General features: G+C 39.9%; 1 protein-coding gene and 1 pseudogene across 2 annotated transcripts in view; both read right to left on the bottom strand.

Annotated features, from left to right (window-relative positions):
* The window catches only part of FNIP1 (folliculin interacting protein 1), a 156,236-nt gene that overhangs the window by 6,000 nt on the left and 125,846 nt on the right, over nucleotides 1-24,390 (bottom strand). For both annotated transcript variants that reach the window (XM_032156514.2, XM_032156515.2), the window contains 2 exons: nucleotides 23,706-23,874; nucleotides 4,417-4,614 (listed from right to left, as the gene is read on the bottom strand). In XM_032156514.2, coding sequence (XP_032012405.1) covers nucleotides 4,417-4,614; nucleotides 23,706-23,874 — 367 coding nt within the window. The remainder of the gene's footprint in view (nucleotides 1-4,416; nucleotides 4,615-23,705; nucleotides 23,875-24,390) is intronic.
* LOC116470268 (actin, cytoplasmic 1-like) lies at nucleotides 11,718-13,048 on the bottom strand (annotated as a pseudogene).

Genomic DNA, 24,390 nt, shown 5'->3' with positions numbered 1-24,390 from the left:
GCTGGTCTCAAACTCCTGACCTCAGGTGATCTACCCACCTCAGCCTCCAAAGTGCTGAGATTACAAGTGTGAGCCACCGTGTCCAGCCCTTTTTAACCATTTTTAAGTATACTTCAGTGGCACTAAGTACATTCAAAATGCTGTGCAACCATCACTACTATCCATTTCCAAAACTTTTTTTCACTATGTTTTTATTCCAAATTTGATAAATATAAAATTTTTATAAATTAACACTTTTCAAATGTATTTACATAGGAAAGGATGTATTCTCCTGTGGAGAATAAAAAACAGTTTGCCAAAGTTCACAAAGAATGCTATGTAGTTTCCCAATTTCTAAGCTGAAAGACTGAAAATTAAAACACATCTGGGCATGGTGGCTCATACTTGTAATCGCAACACTCTGGGAGGTGGAAGCAGGAGGATCATCTGAGGCCAGGAGTTTGAGACCAGCCTGGGCAACATAGTGAAACACTGTCTCTACAAAAAAAAAAAAAAAAAAGATTTAGCCGAGCATGGTGGCACGTGCCTGTAGTCTTAGCTACTTAGGAGGTTAAGGCAGGAGGACTGCTTGAGCCTAGGGGTTTTGAGGGTGCACTGAGCCATGACTACTACTGCAATTCAGCCTGGGCGACAAAAGTTAAAAAAAAAAAAAAAAAAAAAAAGCTAAAACACATAAATTTTGTTTAATGTCAATTAACTTGCTCAATTTACTAAAATAGGTGATTTATCATGTGAATTGATGCTAAACATGTTTGAGGAAAAAACAGAAGTTTCAGGTGCTAAACAAATTCTTGCAGAGTGTTCCTTTCCAATGAAAATCAGCTATTAAAAGTTCTTAATAAAAATCTACTTTATTATTGTAAAAACACAACCAAATGGTTGTGGTTTTATAGTGTTATGTTTTTTCACAATGCTTTAGGCTGATAATGCCATAAGAAAATTTTAACTTCAGAATATATGTAGATATAAAATATGTAATATAATTTACTATATTAACCACTTTACAGTAATATAATTCTATAGTCCTAGGAGCATTCAATGTTGTGCAACCATTACCACCATCCATTTCCAGAATATTTTATCATCTCAAAAACTCTGTACTCATCATCTCAAACAAAAACTCTGTACTCATTAAACAATAACTCCTTATTCTCTTCTTTCCCGCAGCCCCTGATAACCACTATTTTAGATTCAGTCTCTACGAATCTGCCTATTTGTGGTACCTTATATAAGTGGAATCATACAATATTTGTCCTTTTGTGTCTAGTTTATTTCACTTAGCATAATGCTTATGAGGTTCATCCATGTTGTAGCATGTATTAGAATTTCAGTCCTTTTCATGGCTGAATAAATATTGCATTGTATGTATTATACCACATTTTGTTTATCCATTCATTTGCTGATGGATGCTTGGGTTATTTCTAATGTTTGGCTATTGAGAATAATGTTTCTGTGAACAAGAGTATACTGCCTGAATCCCCGCTTTTAATTGCTTTGAGTATAAGCACAGAAGTGGAGTTAATAGATCGTATGGTTATACAATAACTGTTAAAGTTTTTGAGGAACAGCCAAACTTTTCCACAGCTCTGGCACCATTTTACATTACCATCAACAATGCATGAGGGTTCCAAGGTCACCACATCTTGGTCAATACTTACTATTTGTTGTGGATTCTTTTTCTCATAGTCATCCTTACAGGTATTGAATGGCAGCTCACTGTGGTTTTATTTGCATTTCCCTAATGACTAATGATGTTGAGCATATTTTCATGTGCTTATTGGCCATTTGTATATTTTCTTTGGCAAAATGTCTATTCAAGTCCTTTGTCATTTTTAAATTCAATTTTTTGCCTTCTGTTGAGTTGTAGGAGTTATTTATATATTCTGAGAATCAATCCCTTTTGAGATATATGATTTGCAAATATTTTCTATTTTATAGGTTGTCTTTTCACTCTGTTGATAGCTAATAAAAGTTTTTAATTTGATGAAGTCCAATTTACCTTTTTTTTTTTTTTTTTGAGACGGAGTCTTGCTCTGTCACCCAGGCTGGAGTGCAGTGGCCCGATCTCGGCTCACTGCAAGCTCCGCCTCCCGGGTTCATGCCATTCTCCTGCCTCAGCCTCTCTGAGTAGCTGGGACTACAGGCGCCCGCCACCACGCCCGGCTAATTTTTTTGTATTTTTAGTAGAGACGGGGTTTCACTATGGTCTCGATCTCCTGACCTCGTGATCCGCCCGCCTCGGCCTCCCAAAGTGCTGGGATTACAAGCGTGAGCCACCGCGCCCGGCCCTATTTTTTTACTTTTGTTATCTATGCTTTTGGTTTCAAATTCAAGAAGTCACTGTCGTATCCAATGTCACAAAGATAATCCCCTAGGTTTTCTTGTAAGTTTTATAGTTTTAGCTCTTAAATCTTTGATCCATTTGGAGTTCATTTCTGTACGTGGCATAATTCTTTTGTATGTGGCTATCCAGTTTTCCCAGCATCTTTTGTTGAAGACTCCTTTCCCTGTTGAATGGTCTTGGCACTTTTGTTGAAAATCAATTAAACTTATATGTGAGGGTTAACTTTTAGGATCTCCATTCTATTCCATTGGTCTATATACCTGTCTTTATGCCAGTAGCACAATGTTTTGATTACTACAGCTTTGTAATAAGTTTTGAAATCAAGAAATGTGAAATCTACCAACACTATTGTTTTTCAAGATCATTTTATCTCTTTGGGGTCTCTTGAGATTCTTAATGTATTTTAAGATGGGTTTTTCTATTTCTGCAAAAAATATCAATTGGATTTTCATAGGGATTACATTCAATCTGTAGATAACTTTGAGTAGTAATGACATCCTAATAATATTAAGTCTTTCAATCCATGAGCATGGGAAGTGCTTTCATTTATACATGTCCTTAATTTCTATCAATAATGTTTTGTACCTTATAGTGTACAAGTGAGTCTTTTGTCTCCCTAAATTTATTCCTAAGTAATTTATTCTTTTTGGTGCTATTGTAAGTGGAATTGTTTTTTTAATTTCCTTTTCAGAGTGTTCATTGTTCAAATAAGTATACAGAAATGCAACTTATTTTTATGGGTTTTGTATTATGCAAATCTGCTTAATTTGCTTATTAGCTCTACCGTTTTTTGTGGAATCTTTATGTTTTCTATGTACGAGAACATCATGTCATCTGCAAACAGAGATAATTTTATTTCCTCTTTTCCAATCTTGAAGTCTTTTGTATTTTTCTTGCCTGATTGCTCTGGCTAAAACTCTCAGTAGCATGTTGAACAGAAGTAGTGAAAGTGAGTATCATTGTCTTTTTCCTCATCTTAGGGAAATACTTTCAGTCTTCCACCACTTAGTGTGATGTTGGCTATGGGTTTGTCATAGATATCCTTTATCATCTTGAACTACAAAGTTTTTAACTATGCTATGTTATAGTTTTCCTAATAAGTGAAAGAAAGAACCTTGAAAGTTGGAAATGGGGTCTTTAGTGAGAGATTACCAGTATTATAAAGAGATCAGTAAAAGTCCTGACATGACAATGAGGATCCAGAATGTACTGGCATTCTACACAAAGCTGGGAGATGTTGCATGACACATGATCAAAAATTCTGGCTGCTGAAATCAGAACATACAGACATGTACACATCCCCTTCTGTCTTAGCTTGGGCTGCCATAACAAAGTATCATAGACTGGGTGGATTAAAAAAAACAAACAAACAGATATATAGCTGGGCATGGTGGCTCATGCCTGTAAATCTCAGCACTTTGGGAGGCTAGGGCAGGAGGAACACTTGAGCCCAGGAGTCTGAGATCAGCCTGGGCAATGGGGCAAAATGCCGTCTCTACTAAGAAAATACAAAATATTAATCAGGTGTGGTAGCATGTGCCTGTAGTTCCTGCTATTCAGCAGGCTAAGGCAGGAGGATCACCTGACCCCAAGAAGTCGAGACTGCAGTGAGCCAAGATTGCACCACTGTGCTCCAGCCCAGGTGATGGGATTAAGACACTGTCTCAAACAAACACCCCAGATATTTATTTTTTCACAGTTCTGGAAGCTAGAAATCCAAGACCAAGGTGCAAGCATGGTTGGGTTCTGGTAAGGGCTCTCTTCCTGCTGGCAGACAGCTGTTTTCTCACTGTGTCCTCACATGGTGGAGACAGAACAATCTTTCTCTCTCTTCCTCATCTTCTTAGGCCACTAATACCATCAGAGCACCCCACCCTCAAGACCTAATTTTACCTTAGATACCTCCCAAAGACCCTATCTCCAAATACTGTCACACCGGGAATTAGGGCTTCAATATACGAGTTCGGGTAATGATACAAACATTCAGTCCCTAACAGCTTTTTTTCAGAAAAACAATGATGAAAGCTTTAAGCAGTGCTTAAAGTAATGCAAGCGTTGTTACACATACTTACAAAATTTGGAGACAAGTTATGCTTATAAAGCTGAAGTGTGGAATGAAGCAGATTGGAAACAAGACTGGAAACCAATACTTCCTTTCCCAATTTATTATCTGTCACTCGTCTCTGGCTACTGGCCACTTGAACAGTCCATTTATCCATGTCAGCTATAATACAGACAGCTTCTGCTATTGGTTCATCCAAAACTGGATGCTGGAAATAAAAGAATAATTCATCTCATGTTTAGCAAATGAAGTTTCCAAAGATAATGGTAATTCAGCAATGAATGTTTACTAAACAAAAACAGAAAAAAAATTAAACTTCAATATTTCAATATCTCCTTGACCAAGGAGAATAATTAACTCATTAACAAGTACCCTGAGACATATTATAGATATCATCATAGATACTTTGTATTCATTACAAGGACTCTGTATTATTTAGTCCAGAACTTAACTTTCAACGGTCTTTTGATCATTCATTAATTTGACAAATGTATTAAGTGTCAACTATGTGCCAGGCAATTGAAAGAAAATGTTTTTTACCCTGAAAGAGACAAACATTTTATTTTATTTTCAGACAGAGTCTCACTCTGTAGCCAGGCTGGAGTGCAGTGGCACAATCTCAGCTCACTGCAACCTCCACCTCCCGGGTTCAAGCCATTCCCCTGCCTCAGCCGCCCGAGTAGCTGGGACTACAGGCACACGCCACCACGCCTGACTAATTTGTTTTATTTCAGTAGAGATGGGGTTTCACCATGTTGGCCAGGATGGTTTCGATCTCCTGACCTTGTGATCCGCCCACCTCGGCCTCCCAAAGTGTTGGGATTACAGGCGTGAGCCACTGCACCTGGCCTGAGACAAACAATTTAAAAATAGAACAGGACAGGACAGGACAGATGCCGTGGCTCACATCTATAATCCCAGCACACTGGGAGGCTGAGGTGGGAGGACTGCTTAAGGCCAAGAGTTTGAGACTAGCCTGAGGCAACATAGCCTGACCTCATCTCTATAAAAAAATCTAAAAAATCAGCCGGGAATGGTGGCATGCATCTGTAATCCCAGCTACTTAGGAGGCTGAGGTGGGATGACTGCTTGAACCCAAGAATTTAAGATTGCAGTGATCTAAAACTGTGCCACAGCACTCCAGTGTGGGTCAAAGAGTAAGACCCTGTCTCAAAAAAAAAAAAAACACAAAAAACAAAAAACAACAACAAAAAACAAGACTTATTCACACAAATAAGTCAATGGTAAGATTCTGTGCTAACTATCCCAATGTGTCAGGCATTAATATCCCTCAGCACCAGAGAAGATATTCCTTAATGTCATGAAGTGCTTTGCTGCCTACATGAATTAGATTTTTCTGTTTGACTAAGACATCTGTCCAGAGTATGAATACAGCAGTTAAAAATGGGACACATCAAAATATACTAACAGGGTTCTCCAAGATACATTGTTAAGTGAAAAAAAAAAAATTCAAGCCAGGCGTGGTAGCTCACGCCTATAATGCAGGCATTTTGGGAGGCCAATGTGGACCGATCACCTAAGGTCAAGAGTTTGAGACCAGCCTGGCCAATATGGTAAAACCCCAACTCTACTAAAAATACAAAAAATTAGCCGGGCATGGTGGCGGATGCCTGTAATCCCAGCTACTCGGGAGGCTGAGGCAGGAGAATGGCTTGAACCCGGGAGGCGGGGGTTGCAGTGAGCTGAGATCGTGCCATCTCACTCTAGCCTGGGCAACAAGAGCGAAATTCCGTCTCGGGGGAAACAAAAAGCCACTATACATACAGTTATGTTTCTAAAAATTCAAATCTACATCTAAATGAAAATGTATAGAAAAAAGAAAGAAAATACTCAAATCAAGTATGAAGTATTGAAGATCTCTGTGAAGCAGGAATACTAAGAGTATGAACGACTTCTACTTTTTACTCTGTATATCTTTATACTGTTTGATTTTTTTTATTTTTTTGTTTATTTATTTTTTTGAGACTCTGTTGCCAGCCTAGGCTGGAGTACAGTGGCATGATCTCAGCTCACTGCAACCTCCGCCTCCTGGGTTCAAGTGATTCTCCTGCCTCAGCCTCCTGAGTAGCTGGGATTACAGGCGTGTGCCACCACGCCCGGCTAATTTTTATACTTTTAGTAGGGACAGGATTTCACCATGTAGGTCAGGCTGGTCTCGAACTCCTGACCTCGCAATCCGCCCACCTTGGCCTCCCAAAGTGCTGGGATTACAGGCGTGAGCCACTGCACCCAGCCCTTATTGTTTGAATTTTTATCACAAGCATTTACTTTCATTGTTAAAAGTGTTAAGACAGTGAAAAATAATATTTTAACTTATATATACATAGTCATGAAAGAGCCACAAGGCATATGGCTATGTCCTTACCTTTCCCCGGTTTACAAACAAAGACCAAAAATGACAATTAAGTACAGAGCATGACTGCCAGAAACAGATAGTGACCCTACCTTTAATATTTTTCTGTATTTGCAAAGGTAAGGATTTATTTTTACTACTGGCCAAATTGAATAGCAGCAACAAGACTGAGATTAAAACTATAATATGAAATACTGAGACCAATGGCTTTTCCTCTCTAACTTTTAATGTTACTATAATTAGGATAAGGCACCACAATAAGGACAAAAGTTTACTCCCGGATAAGCCCAGGTTTGGCATCCTCAAATGATATTCCTTTGCCTAGTTAATGAACAACTACTCTGAATAAAGCTCTTTCCTGGAAACTAAAGAAACAAAGACAACAGAACTCATAGACTTGTGAGGGAGATTAAAATAAATACATCTAGCTTTAAAAAAAAAATGTGTTACTGATGAAGCAGAAACCAAGTGCTGGGAAGTAGAGGAGGGCAATAGTGGGATCTGTGTGATAGGGAGTTTTGCAGTGAAAGGGACATAGGAATATGACATTGAAGTGTACAGACAGGACTACTGGTGAAAAAAAATGGGAGAAGAACATGGATAATTCAGTAAGAGTAAGAATCAGAAATAGAAGTAGATGCAAATGGCTACATTTGTGAGAAATGATATTGAGAAATAAGAAGAGAATGGCAAAGGAAAAGTCCAGAAATATACCTTGGGAAGATTTTCCATGGAGCCCCAAACTTATATTTGTTTTTTATAAAACAGTATTTAAATATTTATTCATCTCTTGCCAGGGATAAATCACTTTGTTATGCATCACTTAATTATGGAAATATAATTTTGGCAAAGATATATACATCTGTGACATTGTGAAATATATTCAGCTGACCAACAACATGGGTTTGAACTGCCAGTCCACTTAGATGCCAATTTTTTCCAATATAATATATGGGTAAAGTTTTTGGAAATTTGCAACAATTTGAAAAACTCAGACAAAACCGTGTAGCCTAGAAATATGGAAAATAAGAAAAGTTAGGCATGTCATGAATACATAAAATATATGTGTATGCATGGCACAGTAGTGTGCATTTGTAATCCCAGCTACCGGGGAGGCAGAGGCGGGAGGATCAATTGAGCCCAGTAGTTGCAGAGACTAACCTGAGCAACATAGTAAGACCCATCTCAAAACAAACAAACAAACAAAAAAATGTAGGTAGTACATTTTATCATTTACTACTGTAAAATACACACAAATCTACTACAAGAAGTTAAAATTTATAAAAACTTACACACATACAAAGCATATAAGGTGACATTCACAGCCCAGAGAAATGTTAACAAGTGTATACTATTAAATCATAACTGCATAAAACTAGCTGTAGTACCTACTGTACTACTGCAATAGTTTTGTAGCCACTTCCTGTTGCTATTGCCCAGAGCTCAAGTGTTGCAAGTATGTACTTCAAACACTCTGCCAACTTAATCATCTCTGCAGGAGCAGTTCCGCTCTCCAATAAATAGCATATCTCAGTTAAAAACTAATCTCTTTTCAAGGCCATCCTGGCTAACACAGTGAAACCCCATCTCTACTAAAAATACAAAAAAAAAAAAAAAAAAATTAGCCAGGCATGGTGGTAGGCACCTGTAGTCCCAGCTACTCGGGAGGCTGAGGCAGGAGAATGGCATGAACCCAGGAGGTGGAGCTTGCAGTGAGCCAAGATTGCGCCACTGCACTCCAACCTGGGCGACAGAGCGAGAGTCCGTCTCAAAAAAACAAAACAAAACAAATCTCTTTCGGGAGGCTAAGGCAGGAGGATCCCTTAAACCCAGGTGTTTGAGGCTGCAGTGAGCTATGACTGCACCATTGCACTCCAGTCTGGGTGACAGAGTGAGACTGTCTCTAATAAAACAAAAAGACAAAAAGATAACAAATAAAACTGATGTCTAAAGGTTCTCATGTATTCTTCATCATGGTTAATGTGATACAGCAAACCCTGAATAATATCAATGGGACCCACATGGAGTACCACTAGTGATGCTGGAAATGCTCTCAAGAAAAGTAGACAAAAGTTAAGACATTACAAGGAAAACTTGAATGGCTTGATATGGACCATAGATTATGTAGCTGTGGTTACGCTTCATTTCAAGATCAATGAATCCACCATGAGGACTGTTGTAAAATAAGAAAAGGAAATTTGTGAAGCTGTCATTGCAGCAATGCCACTAGGTGTGAAAACCATGTACTTTTGCAGAATACCTTTTAAATCTCATAATGAAAATACAGCTCTTACGTGGGTACAGGGTTGCAGTAAGAAAGCGCTAACTATAGACTCTAATATTATTGTTTTTTGTTTTTTTTTGAGACGGAGTCTCGCTCTGTCGCCCAGGCTGGAGTGCAGTGGCGCGATCTCGGCTCACTGCAAGCTCTGCCTTCTGGGTTCACGCCATTCTCCTGCCTCAGCCTCCTGAGTAGCTGGGACTACAGGCGCCCGCCACCACGCCCGGCTAATTTTGTTTTTTGTATTTTTAGTAGAGACAGGGTTTCACCGTGGTCTCGATCTCCTGACCTCGTGATCCGCCTGCCTCGGCCTCCCAAAGTGCTGGGATTACAAGCGTGAGCCACCGCGCCCGGCAATATTATTGTTTTTTAAATGAAGTCATTATATGACAACTTAAAGCAAAAGGAGGGTAAATGATCTAAAGCTGGAGAATTTAATGCTAGGAAAGGATGGTTTGATAATTTTAGAAAGAGTTTAGCTTAAAAAATATCAAGATAACAGCTTTTGCTGACCAAGAGGTAATACACAAGTTCTTAGACACCATCAAGAAAATCTTAGAGGACAAAAGATATCTGCCTGAACAGGTTTTTATTGCAGATGAAAGAACCCTGTTGTGGAAAAAGAGGCCACAAAGTACATTTATTAGTAAGGAAGAGGAGCAAGCATCAAGATTTAACGGAGGAAGGGATAAGCTAACTCCACTGTTTTGTGTAAATGCAGTCAGGATTAAGATCAGAACTACCCTTATATAAAGAGCTGCTAACCTCTGGACCTTGAAGGAAAAAAGATAAACACCAGCCCTGCAAGTCTTCTGATTGTAGAACAAGAAAGCCTGAAAAACAAAAACTCTTTCTGGATTGAATCCACCCATGATTTTTTTTTTTTTTTTGGAGACAGAGTCTTGCTGGGTTGCCCAGGCAGCTCACCGCAACCTCCAACTCCCAGGTTCGAGTGATTCTCCTGACTCAGCCTCTCAAGTAGCTGGAACTACAGGCACCTGCCACCATGCCTGGCTAATTTTTGTATTTTTAGTGGAGACGGGTTTTCACTATGTTGGCCAGGCTGGTCTCGAACTCCTGACCTCATGATCCACCCACCTCGGCCTCCTAAGGTGCTGGGATTACAGGAGTGAGCCACCACGCCTGGCCCCACCCATGCTTTATTTCTAAAATCAAGAAGTACCTTGCCAGTAAGTGACTGCCTTTTAAAGTTCTTATGTTGGACAATGCCCCTGGCCACCCAGAACCCTATGAGTTTAACACTGAAAGTGTTGAAGTGGTCTAATTGCCCCTAAAAACATCTCTAATTCAGCCTCTAGATCAGGGTGCCATAAGAACCATTAAACACAATATTCTATAAAAATGATTGTCAGTGCTATGGAAAAGAACCCCAATGGAGAGAATATCATGACAGTCTGAAGAATCACCCCACAGAAGATGCCATTGCTGTTATAGAAAAAGCCATGAAAGCCATCAAGCCTGAAACAATAACTTCCTGCTGGAGAAAACTGTGTCCAGATGTTGTGCACAGAACTTAACAACAGAGCCAATCAAGGAAATCATGAAAGAGCTTGTAAATATGGCAAAAAAAAATGGTGGGTGAAGGCTTTCAAGATATGGATCTTGCAACTTTGGGAGGCCGAGGCAGGCGGATCACAAGGTTAGGAGATCGAGACCATCCTGGCTAACATGGTGCAACCCCGTCTCTACCAAAAATACAAAAAAATTAGCCGGGTGTGGCAGCGTGCACCTGTAGTCCCAGCTGCCGGGGAGGCTGAGGCAGGAGAATGGCATGAACCCAGGAGGCGGAGCTTGCAGTGAACTGAGATCGCGCCACTGCACTCCAGCCTGGGTGACAGAGCAAGACTCCATCTCAAAAAAAAAAAAAAAAAGATATAGATCTTGCAGAAATTCAAGAGCTAACAGACACCATACCAGAGGAATGAACAGAAGACAACTCGATGGAGATGAGTGCTTCCAAACCAGTGCCAGACAATGAGGAACAACACGTAGAAGCAGCAAGGCCAAAAAACAAATTGACGTTAGACAATCTAGCAGAAGGGTTCATATTATTCAAGACTGATTTTTATTTCTTTTACCACATGGGCCCTTCTATGATACTGAAATTGCCTTTGCAAAAGTTATATTAGTGAGAACATTATAACAGTGAACTAAGCTAACCCAAAACCCATCTTGGCCTTTCCCTTAATTATTCCTGGGGTATGGGGCCAAGCTAACTTTGGAAGACATTTAGGCTCCAGTTTTGTTTTGTTTTTTTTAACGTGTGCAGTTTTATTCAACTGGTCTCAAGTCAGTGTACAGGTAAGCCCTGGCTGCCTCCACCCACTCCGAGGGTGACCAAAAGCCTTCATACATCTCAAGTTGGGGGACAAAAAAGGGGGGCCACAAAGGCTGATCATTCAAAGTAAAACAAAATAAAAAAGTATTACGGCAAAGATTAAAAAATTTTGCATTATATAATTTACATGAAAGCAATGCTATCACCTCCCCTGTGTGGACTCGGGAGAGGACTGGGCCATTCTCCTTAGGGAGAAATGGGGTGGCTTTTAGGGGGGGCAAGGGACTTCCTCTAGCAATGCATTTCATGATATTTGGAATGACTATTAGAAAAAAGAACAATGTACAATCAAAGTCCTCAGCCACATTGTAGAACTTTGGGGGATGCTTGCTCCAGCCGACTGCTGTCACCTTCACTGTCCCAGTTTTTAAATACTGAGTCTAGCCAAAAAAAAAAAAAACACCACCAAAAACAAAAAAACAAAGCCATGCCAATCTCATCTTGTTTTCTGCACAAGTTAGGTTTTGTCAAGAAAGGGTGTAACGCAACTAAGTAACAGTCTGCCTGGAAGCATTTGCAATGGACAATGGAGAGGCCAGACTCATCGTACTCCTGCTTGCTGATCCACATCTGCTGGAAGGTGGACAGCAAGGCCAGGATGGAGCCGCCCATCTACACGAAGTATTTGTGCTCTCCAGAGGAGCAGTGATCTTGATCTTCATCATGCTGGGCACCAGAGTGATGACCTCCTTCTGCATCCTGTTGGCAATGCCAGGGTACATGTTGCCGCCAAACAACACTGTTGGCATATAGGTCTTTGCGGATGTCCATGTCACATTTCATGATGGAGTTGAAAGTAGTTTTGTGGATGTCACAGGAATTCCATGCTCAGGAAGGAAGGCTGGAAGAGCGTCTCAGGGCAGCAGGACAGCTCCTTGCCAATGGTGATGACCTGGCCATCGGACAGCTCATAGCTGTTCTCCAGGGAGGAGCTGGAGGCCACCATGGCCATCTCCTGCTCAAAGTCCAGGGCGACGTAGTATAGCTTCTCCTTGATGTCACATATGATTTCCCGCTTGGCCATGGTGGTAAAGCTGTAGCTGTGCTCGGTGAGGATCTTCATGAGGTAGTTAGTAAGGTCCTGGCCAGCCATGTCCAGACACAGGATGGCATGGGGGAGGGCGTACCCCTTGTAGATGGGCACAGTGTGGGTGACCCCATCACTGGAGTCCATCACGATGCCAGTGGTATGGCCAGAGATGTACAGGGACAGCATGGCCTGGATGGCCATATATATGGCTGGGGTGTTGAAGGTCTCAAATATGATCTGAGTCATCTTCTTGTGGTTGGCCTTGGATTCAGGGGGGCCTCAGTCAGCAGCATACGATGCTCCTCGGGAGCCACATGCAGCTCGTTGTAGAAGGTGTGGTGCCAGATCTTCTCCATGTCATCCCAGTTGGTGATGATGCCATGATCCATGGGGTACTTCAGGGTCACGATGCCTCTCTTGCTCTGGGCCTTGTCACCCACATAGGAGTCCTTCTGACCCATGCCCATCACCATGCCCTGGTGCCTCGGGTGCCCCATGATGGAGGGGAAGACGGCCCAGGGGCATCACTGCCTGTGAAGGAGACCTTCCACATGCCAGAGCCATTGTCGACAAGCGCAGCAATATCATCATCCATGGTGAACTGGCGGCAGGTGTGGATGGGCAGCAGAGTGGCGAGGGTGAGGCTCTGTGCTTGCAGGGTGGACACAGTCTTGGTGGTCCAGGCTACAGTTTAAATGATAATAGGCTTTGCCCAAAACTCAACTGCTTTTGTAAAGCTAAGAGGAAGCCATCAGGCTGAAAGGAGAAGAGGAGTTTGAGTCCTGCTAAAGTGCAGACATTATTCTGGAGGTTATAAGAAACTTTCTCAATTACAAATAACACCGCTATTGTGCGCTGGCATTTTGAGATATCTTTCCAGGTTTTTTGCATGTCTGACACCCTTGGCTCCAGCTGGACTGACAATCTGCTCCTGTAGCCCCATCCAGAAGCGATTTGGCCCCAGTAGGACAGCTTCAACCCCCTATGATTTTATTTCTGCCCCAGCCAATCAGCCGCAAGCACCTGTTACCTGGCCACCCCACTCCTTCCCCCAAACTGCCTTTTAAAAATCCCTAACCTACAAGCTTTGAAGGAGATGATTTGAGTATGAACTCCATCTACCACGTGGGGTGGCTGGCCTTGTGTCTACTGAACTTTTTCTCTACTAAAATACCATAGTCTGTCTTTATGCAGTGGGCAGGAAGAACGCCTGGGCAGTTACAAATTTGGGGGCTCGTCTGGGATCACTCTTGTGGCTACCTGCCCACGGTTTGGTAGTCCCCCACCGGCAACAGATCCAGAGGCCAGCCCACGTGGCTGCATAGTTCTCTTGGACTGGGGGCTGACGCTGGCACTATCTCTACCAGCAACACACTGCTGACCCATGGTGCATGGATTTAATTGCAGTAGACAAATCATTCCTGTAAAGACATCTCTGAACTGGTCTGGTGGGTATTGTAGGTGGTGCCAATGCCTCCTTCCTTCTTCTGATTGGTTTGGCTTCTTAAGGGATCTAAGTTTGGCCCCTTTGGGGGTCTTGATTGGCTCTCCCTAATCAGTAGGAAGAGTCTTCGTTGGGGAGACTTCTCCTCAATCAGGAAGATTTCAGGGAGATTTCTCAGAGAATAGAAGCATACTCTTGGAATTCTTGCTCAGGGATCTTGGTTTGAGAGACCTTCTGTCTGTGTTGTCTTTGTTGTGTGTGTGTGTGTGTGTGTGTGTGTGTGTGTGTGTGTGTGTGTTTGTACATCTAGAGGGGATCTCTAAAGGAATTGGTGATGGAAGTCCAGCAGACCTAACTCGGAGAACTTTATTTGGTCACATTTGCTGAGCAGTGAAGGAAGTTCAACAGGTTTGACCTGGGGTGACTTTCTGCTCTTCATGTTGTCCAGACATCACCCAATGAATTCCCAGTCAGAGGTCATCCCTCCCTACCTTGAGGGGATCAAAGATGACAGGGGCACACTAGAAAAAGATTGAGCCTTGATAAGTCAGCATTAGGTGTTGAGCAAAGTGACTAGTGTCTGTTTTGTTATGTGTGCTTCACTAGGCTGAGATAAAGAATGTTAATTTGGTAGTCTCTCGCCCCTCTCCCTCGCTCCCCCGCGCAGCCTATTGGGTGACATCTTACAAAGTCGAGAGGTTTCTGCCTATGGTTCAATGAAACACACAAAAGTAATTTTCCTTTTTGACTATGGTGTGGTGAGCAACATTGCCAGGGCCGCTCAGGGAAAGGGAAATCAGAAACCTGCCGTGCCGGCAAAGGTAAGAATTTTTTTTTCTTTTTTTTTTTTGAGACGTAGTCTCACTCTGTCACCCAGGCTGGAGTGCAGTGGCGTGATCTCGGCTCATTGCAAGCTCCGCCTCCCAGGTTCACACCATTCTCCTGCCTCAGCCTCTCCGAGTAGCTGGGACTACAGGCGCCCGCCACCACGCCCGGCTAATTTTTTTGTATTTTTAGTAGAGACGGGGTTTCACCATGGTCTCGATCTCCTGACCTCATGATCCGCCTGCCTCGGCCTCCCAAAGTGCTGGGATTACAAGCGCGAGCCACCGCACCCGGCCAAAAGGTAAGAATTTCTTACCAGCGAGGCTTCTGGCCTCTCTCTCTCTGTGCAAATCAGGTAAGTGAACGGTAAAAATCACTGTTTATTAATAAGAAAAAGGATCTGTGAGCGGCTAATCTGAAGCTGTAGTGATTCTGGTGTACTTCTCGATGGGTTAGTTATAAACTTTGCTGTGCGTCCCTGAAACAAAAACTAAATGAGGCTTCCCTCTAATCTTGTTTTACATCCTTGAGAGCATAACTTTGTGACCCTGTGGGGATACTCTCTCTTGGTCTCCACCATCCAGAGAACAGGAATTTTCAAGTTCATGTCAAGCACACAATCTGAAAGGGCTGGGAGTCTGAGATGAGTCAGCACATTCTTCACCCCAAATGTGTCAAGCCCTTGGGTGAGTTTTGTCTGAAAAGCTCCCATCTCTATAGGGCATTTGTCATCTTTTGCTATCTTAAGCCCATTTCTGAGAGTGAATTCTTGGGGATCATGGAGATGCCTCTTCTACCCTAGATACCTTTTGCTTCTAATGTAAAAAGAAAAGAAAAAAAAAACTGGAAAATTACCATCTAAACTTTAATAGGTTTCTTAGATTGAGTCACTATTGGAACTGACTACCTCATTGAAAGAAAAAGGTTAAATCAAAAGAAAAATGCATAATAATGACATGGCTAGTCTTAGAAAATTCTCTTGAGCAGTTAAAATCTTTTGCAAGCTTCAAAATGCTCTAGATTCCTTCTGGGAAAGACAACAGCAGTCACCTTGTACTGTAGGACAGTTGCAAAGGCTTTGCCCTCCCACAGTGGTGGGTGGCTTGGGTTCAGTTCAGGCTTTGGGAGTAAGTCCTTTTTGGTGTAATACTTGTGGAAGTTTTGCCATTTATTTATTCTTTTTCCTTCCATGCACAGCTTCTTATTTCTTATCTTGAATTTTGTTTTCTCTGAACTACCTTTGGAGATATTCTAGATTTTTTTTTTTTTTTTTGAGATGGCGTCTCGCTCTGTCACCCGGGCTGGAGTGCAGTGGCACAATCTCGGCTCACCGCAACCTCGGCCTCCCAGGTTCAAGTGTTCTCCTGCCTCAGCATCCTGCGTAGCTGGGATTACAGGTGTGCACCACTGTGCCTGATGGCTAATTTTTGTATTTTTAGTGGAGACGGGGTTTTGCCATGTTGGTAAGGCTGGTCTTGAACTCCTGACCTCAGGTGATCCACCTGCCTCGGCCTCCCAAAGTGCTGGGATTACAGGTGTGAGCCACCACGGCTGGCCTGGGGATATTCTAGATCTTATAAATCGTTTACCATCTCTTTGGAGACACCTCCTGCATCCTTGTTTAAGTCATCCCCTTAGTTAAGGCTTATTGATTTCACATAGAAGGTTACCTCTAGTAAAAGGATTCAAAAGTCAGAGTTTGTCATCATTGAAATCTGGTAACAAAAGATTTTAAAAGAATTTTTCTCTTGAGAGCTCCATAGTTAGAAATCGACTTAATTAGCTGATATTTGGGCTATATGTATAGATATTGTTTGAAAGCTCCAGCCTTCCCTTCAAAAACTTCTCAGTTAATGGAATTTTGTCTTGATTCTCTGTTTCTGCGTATTTATATGTGTCGTGGGTGTGTGATGTTTATATATGGAGCTCCAATAACTGGCTTAAAGAAAAATAAGCGCTTGAATCAAACATTGTCAGAAAAATGGAAACTTTAATGCCTGTAGGTCTCGTGAGTCTAATAATCTTTTTGTAAATAAAAAAGAGATTATTGGTAAAGTAAAATGAAAATGTCTTCAAAGTTTAAGTATTTAGTCTAAATTTGGCAGGTCAAACACTGTTTGCTGGATGCTTTAAGGTGATAAACTGCTCCTGTGACTTTTACTAATTGTTTGTCTGTTCTACAGCCAATAGATTCTAGGTAAGGCCTGGAGACATATGGAGTTAGGCAGGTCCCCTGGCTAGGCTGGGAGAAGTCATGGGTTCTGCAATATTATACACGGTTAAAATTGCTTATTTACCAGGTTTCTCACCAAAAATAAAATTTGCTGAAAGTTAACAGTGCAGCATGCACTTGAGACTACTGGAAAAACAGTTTTATATACAAGGCGTAGAAGGAAAAAATAATGTGGTTTTGGTGGGAGGCTATAAGAAGGCATGGGAATATGGTTTTTGTCAAAGGGAATGAAATTTTGTCTAGCTCAGAGGGATTTAACAATTGTCTTAACCTAAAAGAGTAATAGGACAAAACGGAAGGTTTAAGCAAGGTGTAGCGGGTTTGTGAAGGGTTGATCTTATAAAGGAAATTCTGTAGGTATAAGCAAGTTTGCTAAGATTTGAAGGGGATTATTTAATTTTTCTGTATGTTGAACACTGAAATAAGAGGACATTAATGCAGGGCCAAAATCTGGGCTCATGTGTCTGAATAAGATGGTTTTCTTAGTGAATCGATCTACTGCTTAACAGAAAATTGTAAAAGATTAAAAAAGATTTATTAAAATTTTACCTTATGGTTAAACTAATTAAGATTCAATCGATTTGTTTATAACGTTTTATTAATAATTGGGTTTAACGTTACTAATACACTAATGCAAAAGTGAAACTTGGCTTTCTCTTTAGAACAAGATTTTTGGGAGGCCAAGGTGGGAGGATCACTTGAGGCTCCAGAGTTCGAGACCAGCCTGGATAATACAGAGAGACTCCATCTTCACAAAAAATAAACACGTTAGCTGGGCATGCTGGCATGTGCCTACAGTCCCAGCTACTGGGCAAGCTGAGGTGGGAGGATTGCTTGAGCCCAGGAGTTCAAGGCTGCGGTAAGCCATGTTCGTGCCACTGCACTCTAGCCTGGATGACAGAGCAAGACCCTGTCTCACAAAAAAAAAAAAAAAAAAGAGCAACAGGAGAATGGTGAGAAACATAAACTATGACAAAACCGTGCAATAATCCATATACATTAAAAACAATGTTTACACACTATGTTAGCATGGGGAAATATTCTTACATTAACTATTATGTAACAAAAGCAGAATTTAAAACAGATAATATAAAATCATAAAGAGTACAAAAACATGGGTATATATAAATACATATACATGCATATATTTTATATATAAGGACTCAACTATATAAAAATATATACTTATATATAAAAGGATATCCTTGTGTATAACTGTGTATTTATATATAAAAAGATATGCTTGCATATTTATCTGTGCAAATATTGTGTATTTATCTGTGTCAATATTGTGTATTTACACAGATATACACAAGCATATCTTTTTATATATAAGGCTTCAGACATACATATGATATATAAATACACATACATACAGAATAATCATAACAAGAAGATGCAAAGCACAGTGTGACTAATATCACCACACAGTGTATGTCTGGTATACAAACATCAGTATTACTTTCATTATAGCCAAAGAAACTGAGGCTTTCCTAGAGTAAATATTCTGTCTTATGATACACTGGTAGTAAGTGGCCAATTCTGGGTTTCATGAGAAGCCACGATGCTGCCTAATGCCTGGAGGAAGTTTCTGTATTAAGAATAGCTGATGGTAGAGTTAGGAAAATTTGTGTTTGGCTTTCTTCACATTTCAACATTTTGTATATTAAATATATATTAAGAAAAATGCTACTTTCTTAAAAATCAGGGAGAAAAAGAAAAGACACTCTCCTCTTATAATTCAGAAAAATAAGACTATTTTCTTTTAAAGTATCACTTCCATTATTTATATATTAAAAGGTTCCTACATGTTTTTCCATGTAGTCACATAAAAATTTTTTCATGTTAAATATGATAAACTTTAAGTATGCAAGGATTAAAATACAAATATATATATATATATATTTTTTTTTTTTTTGAGATGGAGTCTCACACTGTCACCTGGGCTGGAGTGCAATGGTGAAATATTGCCTCACTGCAATCTCTGCCTCCCAGGTTCAAGTGATTCTCCTGCCTCAGCCTCCCGAGTAGCTGGGATTACAGATGCCCACCACCACACCCAGCTAATTTTTTGTATTTTTAGTAGAGACGGGGTTTCAGTATGTTGGCCAGATTGGTCTCGAACTCTTGACCTCGTGATCCGCCCACCTTGGCCTCCCAAAGCGCTGGGATTACAGGCGTGAGCCACTGCGCTCGGCCTAAAATAATTTTTTTTTTTTTTGAGACGGAGTCTCGCTCTGTCACCCAGGCTGGAGCGCAGTGGCATGATCTCAGCTCACTGCAAGCTCCGCCTCCTGGGTTCAGGCCATTCTCCTGCCTCAGCCTCCCTAGTAGATGGGACTACAGGCACCCGCCACCACGCCCGGCTAAATTTTTGTATTTTTAGTAGAGATGGGGTTTCACCGTGTTAGCCAGGATGGTCTCGATCTCCTGACCTCGTGATCTGCCTGCCTCGACCTCCCAAAGGGCTGAGATTACAGCCGTGAGCCACCGCGCCTGGCCAAATAATTTTTTTAGAAATCCTATACATGCTTTGGAAAAATGACTGATAAGAAAATTCAACAACTTGTCAGTGCTGAGACTGAAGGTATTTTATTTTTCTTTTTGTCAAATTTTTCTATAATAGTGCTTTGATAGTATACTTACATGACTAAATGAAAATATGGGAAGGAAAAACTAGAAACCCAATTACTAAAACAGAGGGGGAAAGACAAATAGCTCCTTCCTTTTTACCACAGTGGAAGGAATCCAAGAGCAACAGACCTAGGACCACTAATATAAATGTCTTAAAACTTTGTAATGGTGATTTTGCTATTTGTATTACTCTTTGTTCATCTGTTTTAGTAACAGTATGGCATAGCAGCTTAAGAACAGGCAGTTAGGAACTGAATTCTAGTTTTGCCATTCCCTGTCTGTGTAACTTAAAAACTTCTCTGAGCCATATCTGAAACACAAACATAACAATAATAAGTACCTCAAAGGATTATTATAAGATTAAGCGCAATAGTACACTTAAGTGCCTGGGACACAGTAAGGCAACGATAAAAACTAAATACTATTATTATTATTATTCATCCTATAATAGCAGGTAGAAACCCTTAAAATCAAAATGTTGTCTTTATCTTCAGTAGGAGGCAGCAATGTTTTCCAATGCCAGGCTTTCACAGAGAAAGTCAAAAGACACTGTGTTTGGCAGTGGGTACAGATGAAAGAAGAAAAGAGACTAAGCAACTAGGATCAGACATAAAGAAAGACAAGAATGCATCAGAAGACACAGAGTGCATTACAAGAACTCATATATAATTCCTTAATCAAGTAATTCAACAAATAGTAGGCACTACATCAGGTATTGGAGGGAAGCATTGAAAAAACTAGAAACGCTTCCTTTACCCTGAAGGGCATCCATACCACCAACTGATAAAAATTCTGTCCTTTGAAGCAATAATGCATTCAAGTATCTTCCTCAGGCACTACTTTTGTTATGTTTTATACTACATTTATTCATCCACTTGGCCTTATTTTCTCTGTTGCTAAGTTAAAAACTTGAAGTCAGAAACTTTTTCTTTTTCATACATATATCCCTTGGAGTACTGGCACTATATTCAGAACACAGTAGGTCAATAAATATTTGATTGGTATTCAAAAGCTGGGCAAACTAGCCTTTAAATATGAAGATCACAAGTTCTGATAAGTTTTTTTCACAAATTGTTTTTATCTATATTTGCCATAATTTCTCCACTATCCAGTAAAACACCAAACTTTACAACTTAGGTAACTTTCTACAGACACAGAAGGTTTAAACGTTATTGGCTAACAATTGACTGTTGCTCACTAAGCCACATTTTCTCATCCATAATTTCCCACTTGGTTTTCTTCATTTCTGTTTGTTTGTTTGTTTTGAGATGGTTGTCTTGCTCTGTTGCCCAAGCTGCAGTGCAGTGGCATGATCTCGGCTCACTGCAACCTCCACCTCCTGGATTCAAGTGATTCTCCTGCGTCAGCCTCCCAAGCAGCTGGGATTAAAGGCACATGCCACCACACCCAGCTAATTTTTGTATTTTTGTAGAGGCAGGGTTTCACCATGTTGGCCAGACTGGTCACAAACTCCCGACCTCAAGTAATCCACCCACCTTGGCCTCCCAAAGTGCTGGGATTATAGGCGTAAGCCACCATTCTGGGCCTCTCTATTTCTTTATTAACTTTTTAAATGGAGAGGTGGCCAGATTTTGTTATTAAAGCAAAGTATTGAAGTGATATGTACAATTGAAGGGAGAAATAGAAAATTCAACCAAACAACAGCTGAAGACTTCAATACTTCATTCTCAATAACTGATGGCAGAACCAAACCGAAAATCAGCAAGGACATAAAAGACTTAATTAAGACTATTATCTAATGGTTATCTAACTTGATCTCATAGCTATAGAACATTTCAACAAAAGCAGAATATATATTCTTTTCAAGTGCCGTAAAACAGTCTCAATAAATTTACAAGGGGTGAACAAAGTAGGTTCTCCAACCATAATGGAATTAAATTAGAAACCAACAGCAAAACAACTTTTGAGAATTCCATAAATATTTGTAAATTAAACAGCATACTTCTAAACTCATAAGTCAAAGAAATTACAAGCAAAATGTAAAAACATTTTGAAATGAGTGAAACTGAAAATACAACAGATCAAAATTTGTCAGATTTGGCCAGGTGCAGTGGCTCACGCCTATAATCCCAGCACTTTGGGAGGCCAAGGTGGGTGGATCACCTGAGGTCAGGGGTTCCAGACCAACCCGGCCAACATGGTGAAACCCCATCTTTACTAAAAATACAAAAATTAGGCAGGTGTGGTGGTGGGCGCCTGTAATCCCAGCTACTCGAGAGGCTGAGGCAGGAGAATCGCTTGAACCTGGGAGGCAGAAGTTACTGTGAGCTCAGATGGCGCCACTGTACTCCTGCCTGGGTGATAGAGCGAGACTCTGTCTCAAGAAAAAAAAGATAAAATAAGAACCAACAGAAATATTTTAGGGTTTGGGGGCTGAAAAGTCTCTGTCTCAATAACTCAACTCTGCTGTTAGGCATGAACATAGCCAGAGAGCATATAAATGAATGACTGTGGTTGTGTTCTAATAAAACTTCATCTATAAAAAGCAGGACCATTTGAAGTCCGTTGTCCATAGCTTGCTAATCCTTGATGCATATGGGCAAAAAATATATACAATTTAAGTGAAACCACGAATGAACTTCTCTTTGGAGAAGCCCTCATCATTTGAAAAACAAACAAACAAAAACACACATTACAAAATTCAGGAACAAAAGAGGGGACATTACTAGCAACCTTATAAAAACTAAAAGGATTGTAAGTGTACACTATAAACAACTTTATTCTAGTAAATTAGGACACTTAAATGAAACTAATAAATTCCTAAAAGACAAAAATTACCAAAATTGACTCAGAAACAAATAGAAAATCTAAATGTATAAAAGGTGAAGAAATTAAATTAGCAATTTAAAATATTCTTATTCTTAAAAGCCTGGATGCAGATGGTTTCACTAGTGAATTCTACCAAACTTTTAGAGGAAAAAAAATAGTACTAATCTTCTAGAAACTCTTCCAGAAAATAGAGAAGGACATGCCAGTATTACCCTGATATCAGAGCTAGACAAAGACATCACAAGAAAACTAAAAAGCAATATTTCTCATGAATATAGACTCCAATATCCACAATAAAATATTGGTAAATCAAATCCAGCAACATATAAAAAAATTATATACCATGACAGAGTGGGGATTGCTTCCTAGGAATACAATGGTTGGTTTAACATCTAAAAATTAATTAATGAAATCCATGACATTAATAGTTTAAAGATGAAAAACGATATGACAATACAATCTCAACAGACATTGAGAAAAAGCATATGACAAAATCCCACACTCATTCATGATTAAAGGATGGACAGAAAAAACCAAACTGTCTAAAAACTAGGAATAAAAGAGAACTGCCTGTCTCTAAAAGAAGCATTTGGTTAAACAAAATAAAAATAAAAAGGGAACTTCTTCCATCTAATAAAGGGCATCACAAAAACCTTACAACTAACATCATACTTAATCATGAAAGATGCAATGTCTTTCTCCTAAGATCAGCAATAAGGAAATGATGCCCATGGTCACCACTTCCATGCAACATTGTATTGAAAATTCTAGCCAGTACAATGAGTCAAAAAAAAAAAAAAAAAAAAGTTGGGGGTAGCAGGGACAAAAGGCAGCCAGATTATTAAGAAAGATTTAAAACTGTCTGTTCACTGATAACATGAGCCTGTGTGTAGAAAACCTTAGGGAACCTAGACAGAAAAATGAATAGACTAATAAGAGTTTCAGAAAGACCAAAAGATACAAGATCAATACACAAAAGCCCCACTTCTATATGTAAGCAATGAGTAATCTGAAAAGGAAATTAAGAAAATAATTCCATTCAAACTTAAGCACTTACAAATTTTTGATACTATAAATAACCTAGTTGATGGACATCCATGAATACATGAAGTACTTTCTGTATTTCAGATATCCATGTGGATAGATTTCTGGAACTTTATTTGCTTTCACAGTGACAGATACAAAGATATGGGCACTGAATATAAAGTGATGGATTCAGAGAACAATGATTGTGTTGTAAAAAGTATGACCAAAAATATAAGGCAATTTTGGGTTCTGCTGTTTAACAGTTTCTTCTAAATAAACTCAAAAACAGTGAAGGTCACTCACCTGCACAGCATGAGATAAATCTGACATCAGACACTGACGGAACCTCTCATCACTCCCAATTCCTTGAAGAACAAAGTCAGGCACATAAGATGAGCAGTAGCCACCCAGCAAGGACCTCCCAAAGTTGGCAATGTTGGGCTGAACAGCACTCACTTCGATTAACTTTGACCTGGAAGAAAAATGCCCCCAAAAGACATCTAATTAGTAATAAATATATTTAACCAGTTAAAAAAAAAGTGAATTCTACTTGTCCATATTTAACACTAGTCTATATTAAAATCAAGTGTAAAGTCATCCTTATATAATGGTAATAATCGTAAAAATTAAGAGTAAAATGGTAATAATAGTAAAATCAAGAGTAAAATCATCCTTATTTAAAAACTGGCTCAAGTGCCCTATCAGAAAATAAAATACTCCTTCTTATTCAGAGAAGAAGGTCTGATGAGCAACTGAGTAATGAAGTGAGGATCAATCTTTCCTAATAGACTTTAAGAGAACCGTACCTTGTGTTTGTAGCACATTCTTAATACAATCAGATTATGAAAACAATAATCTAAAACAAAACAATTAAATGCCTCACAAGTCCAAAGCTGGGTATGTAACGTTTCTCAAGCATGAATCTTCTCCTTGCATACTTGACACAAAGTATACATTCTCTGTTTTCCTCTTAGTCTTGGCCAAATCT

The sequence above is a fragment of the Hylobates moloch genome, unplaced genomic scaffold, assembly GCF_009828535.3.
Source record: "Hylobates moloch isolate HMO894 unplaced genomic scaffold, HMol_V3 SCAFFOLD_6, whole genome shotgun sequence".
In the NCBI taxonomy this organism is placed as follows: domain Eukaryota; kingdom Metazoa; phylum Chordata; class Mammalia; order Primates; family Hylobatidae; genus Hylobates; species Hylobates moloch.
This window is presented reverse-complemented; position numbering and strand designations above follow the sequence as displayed.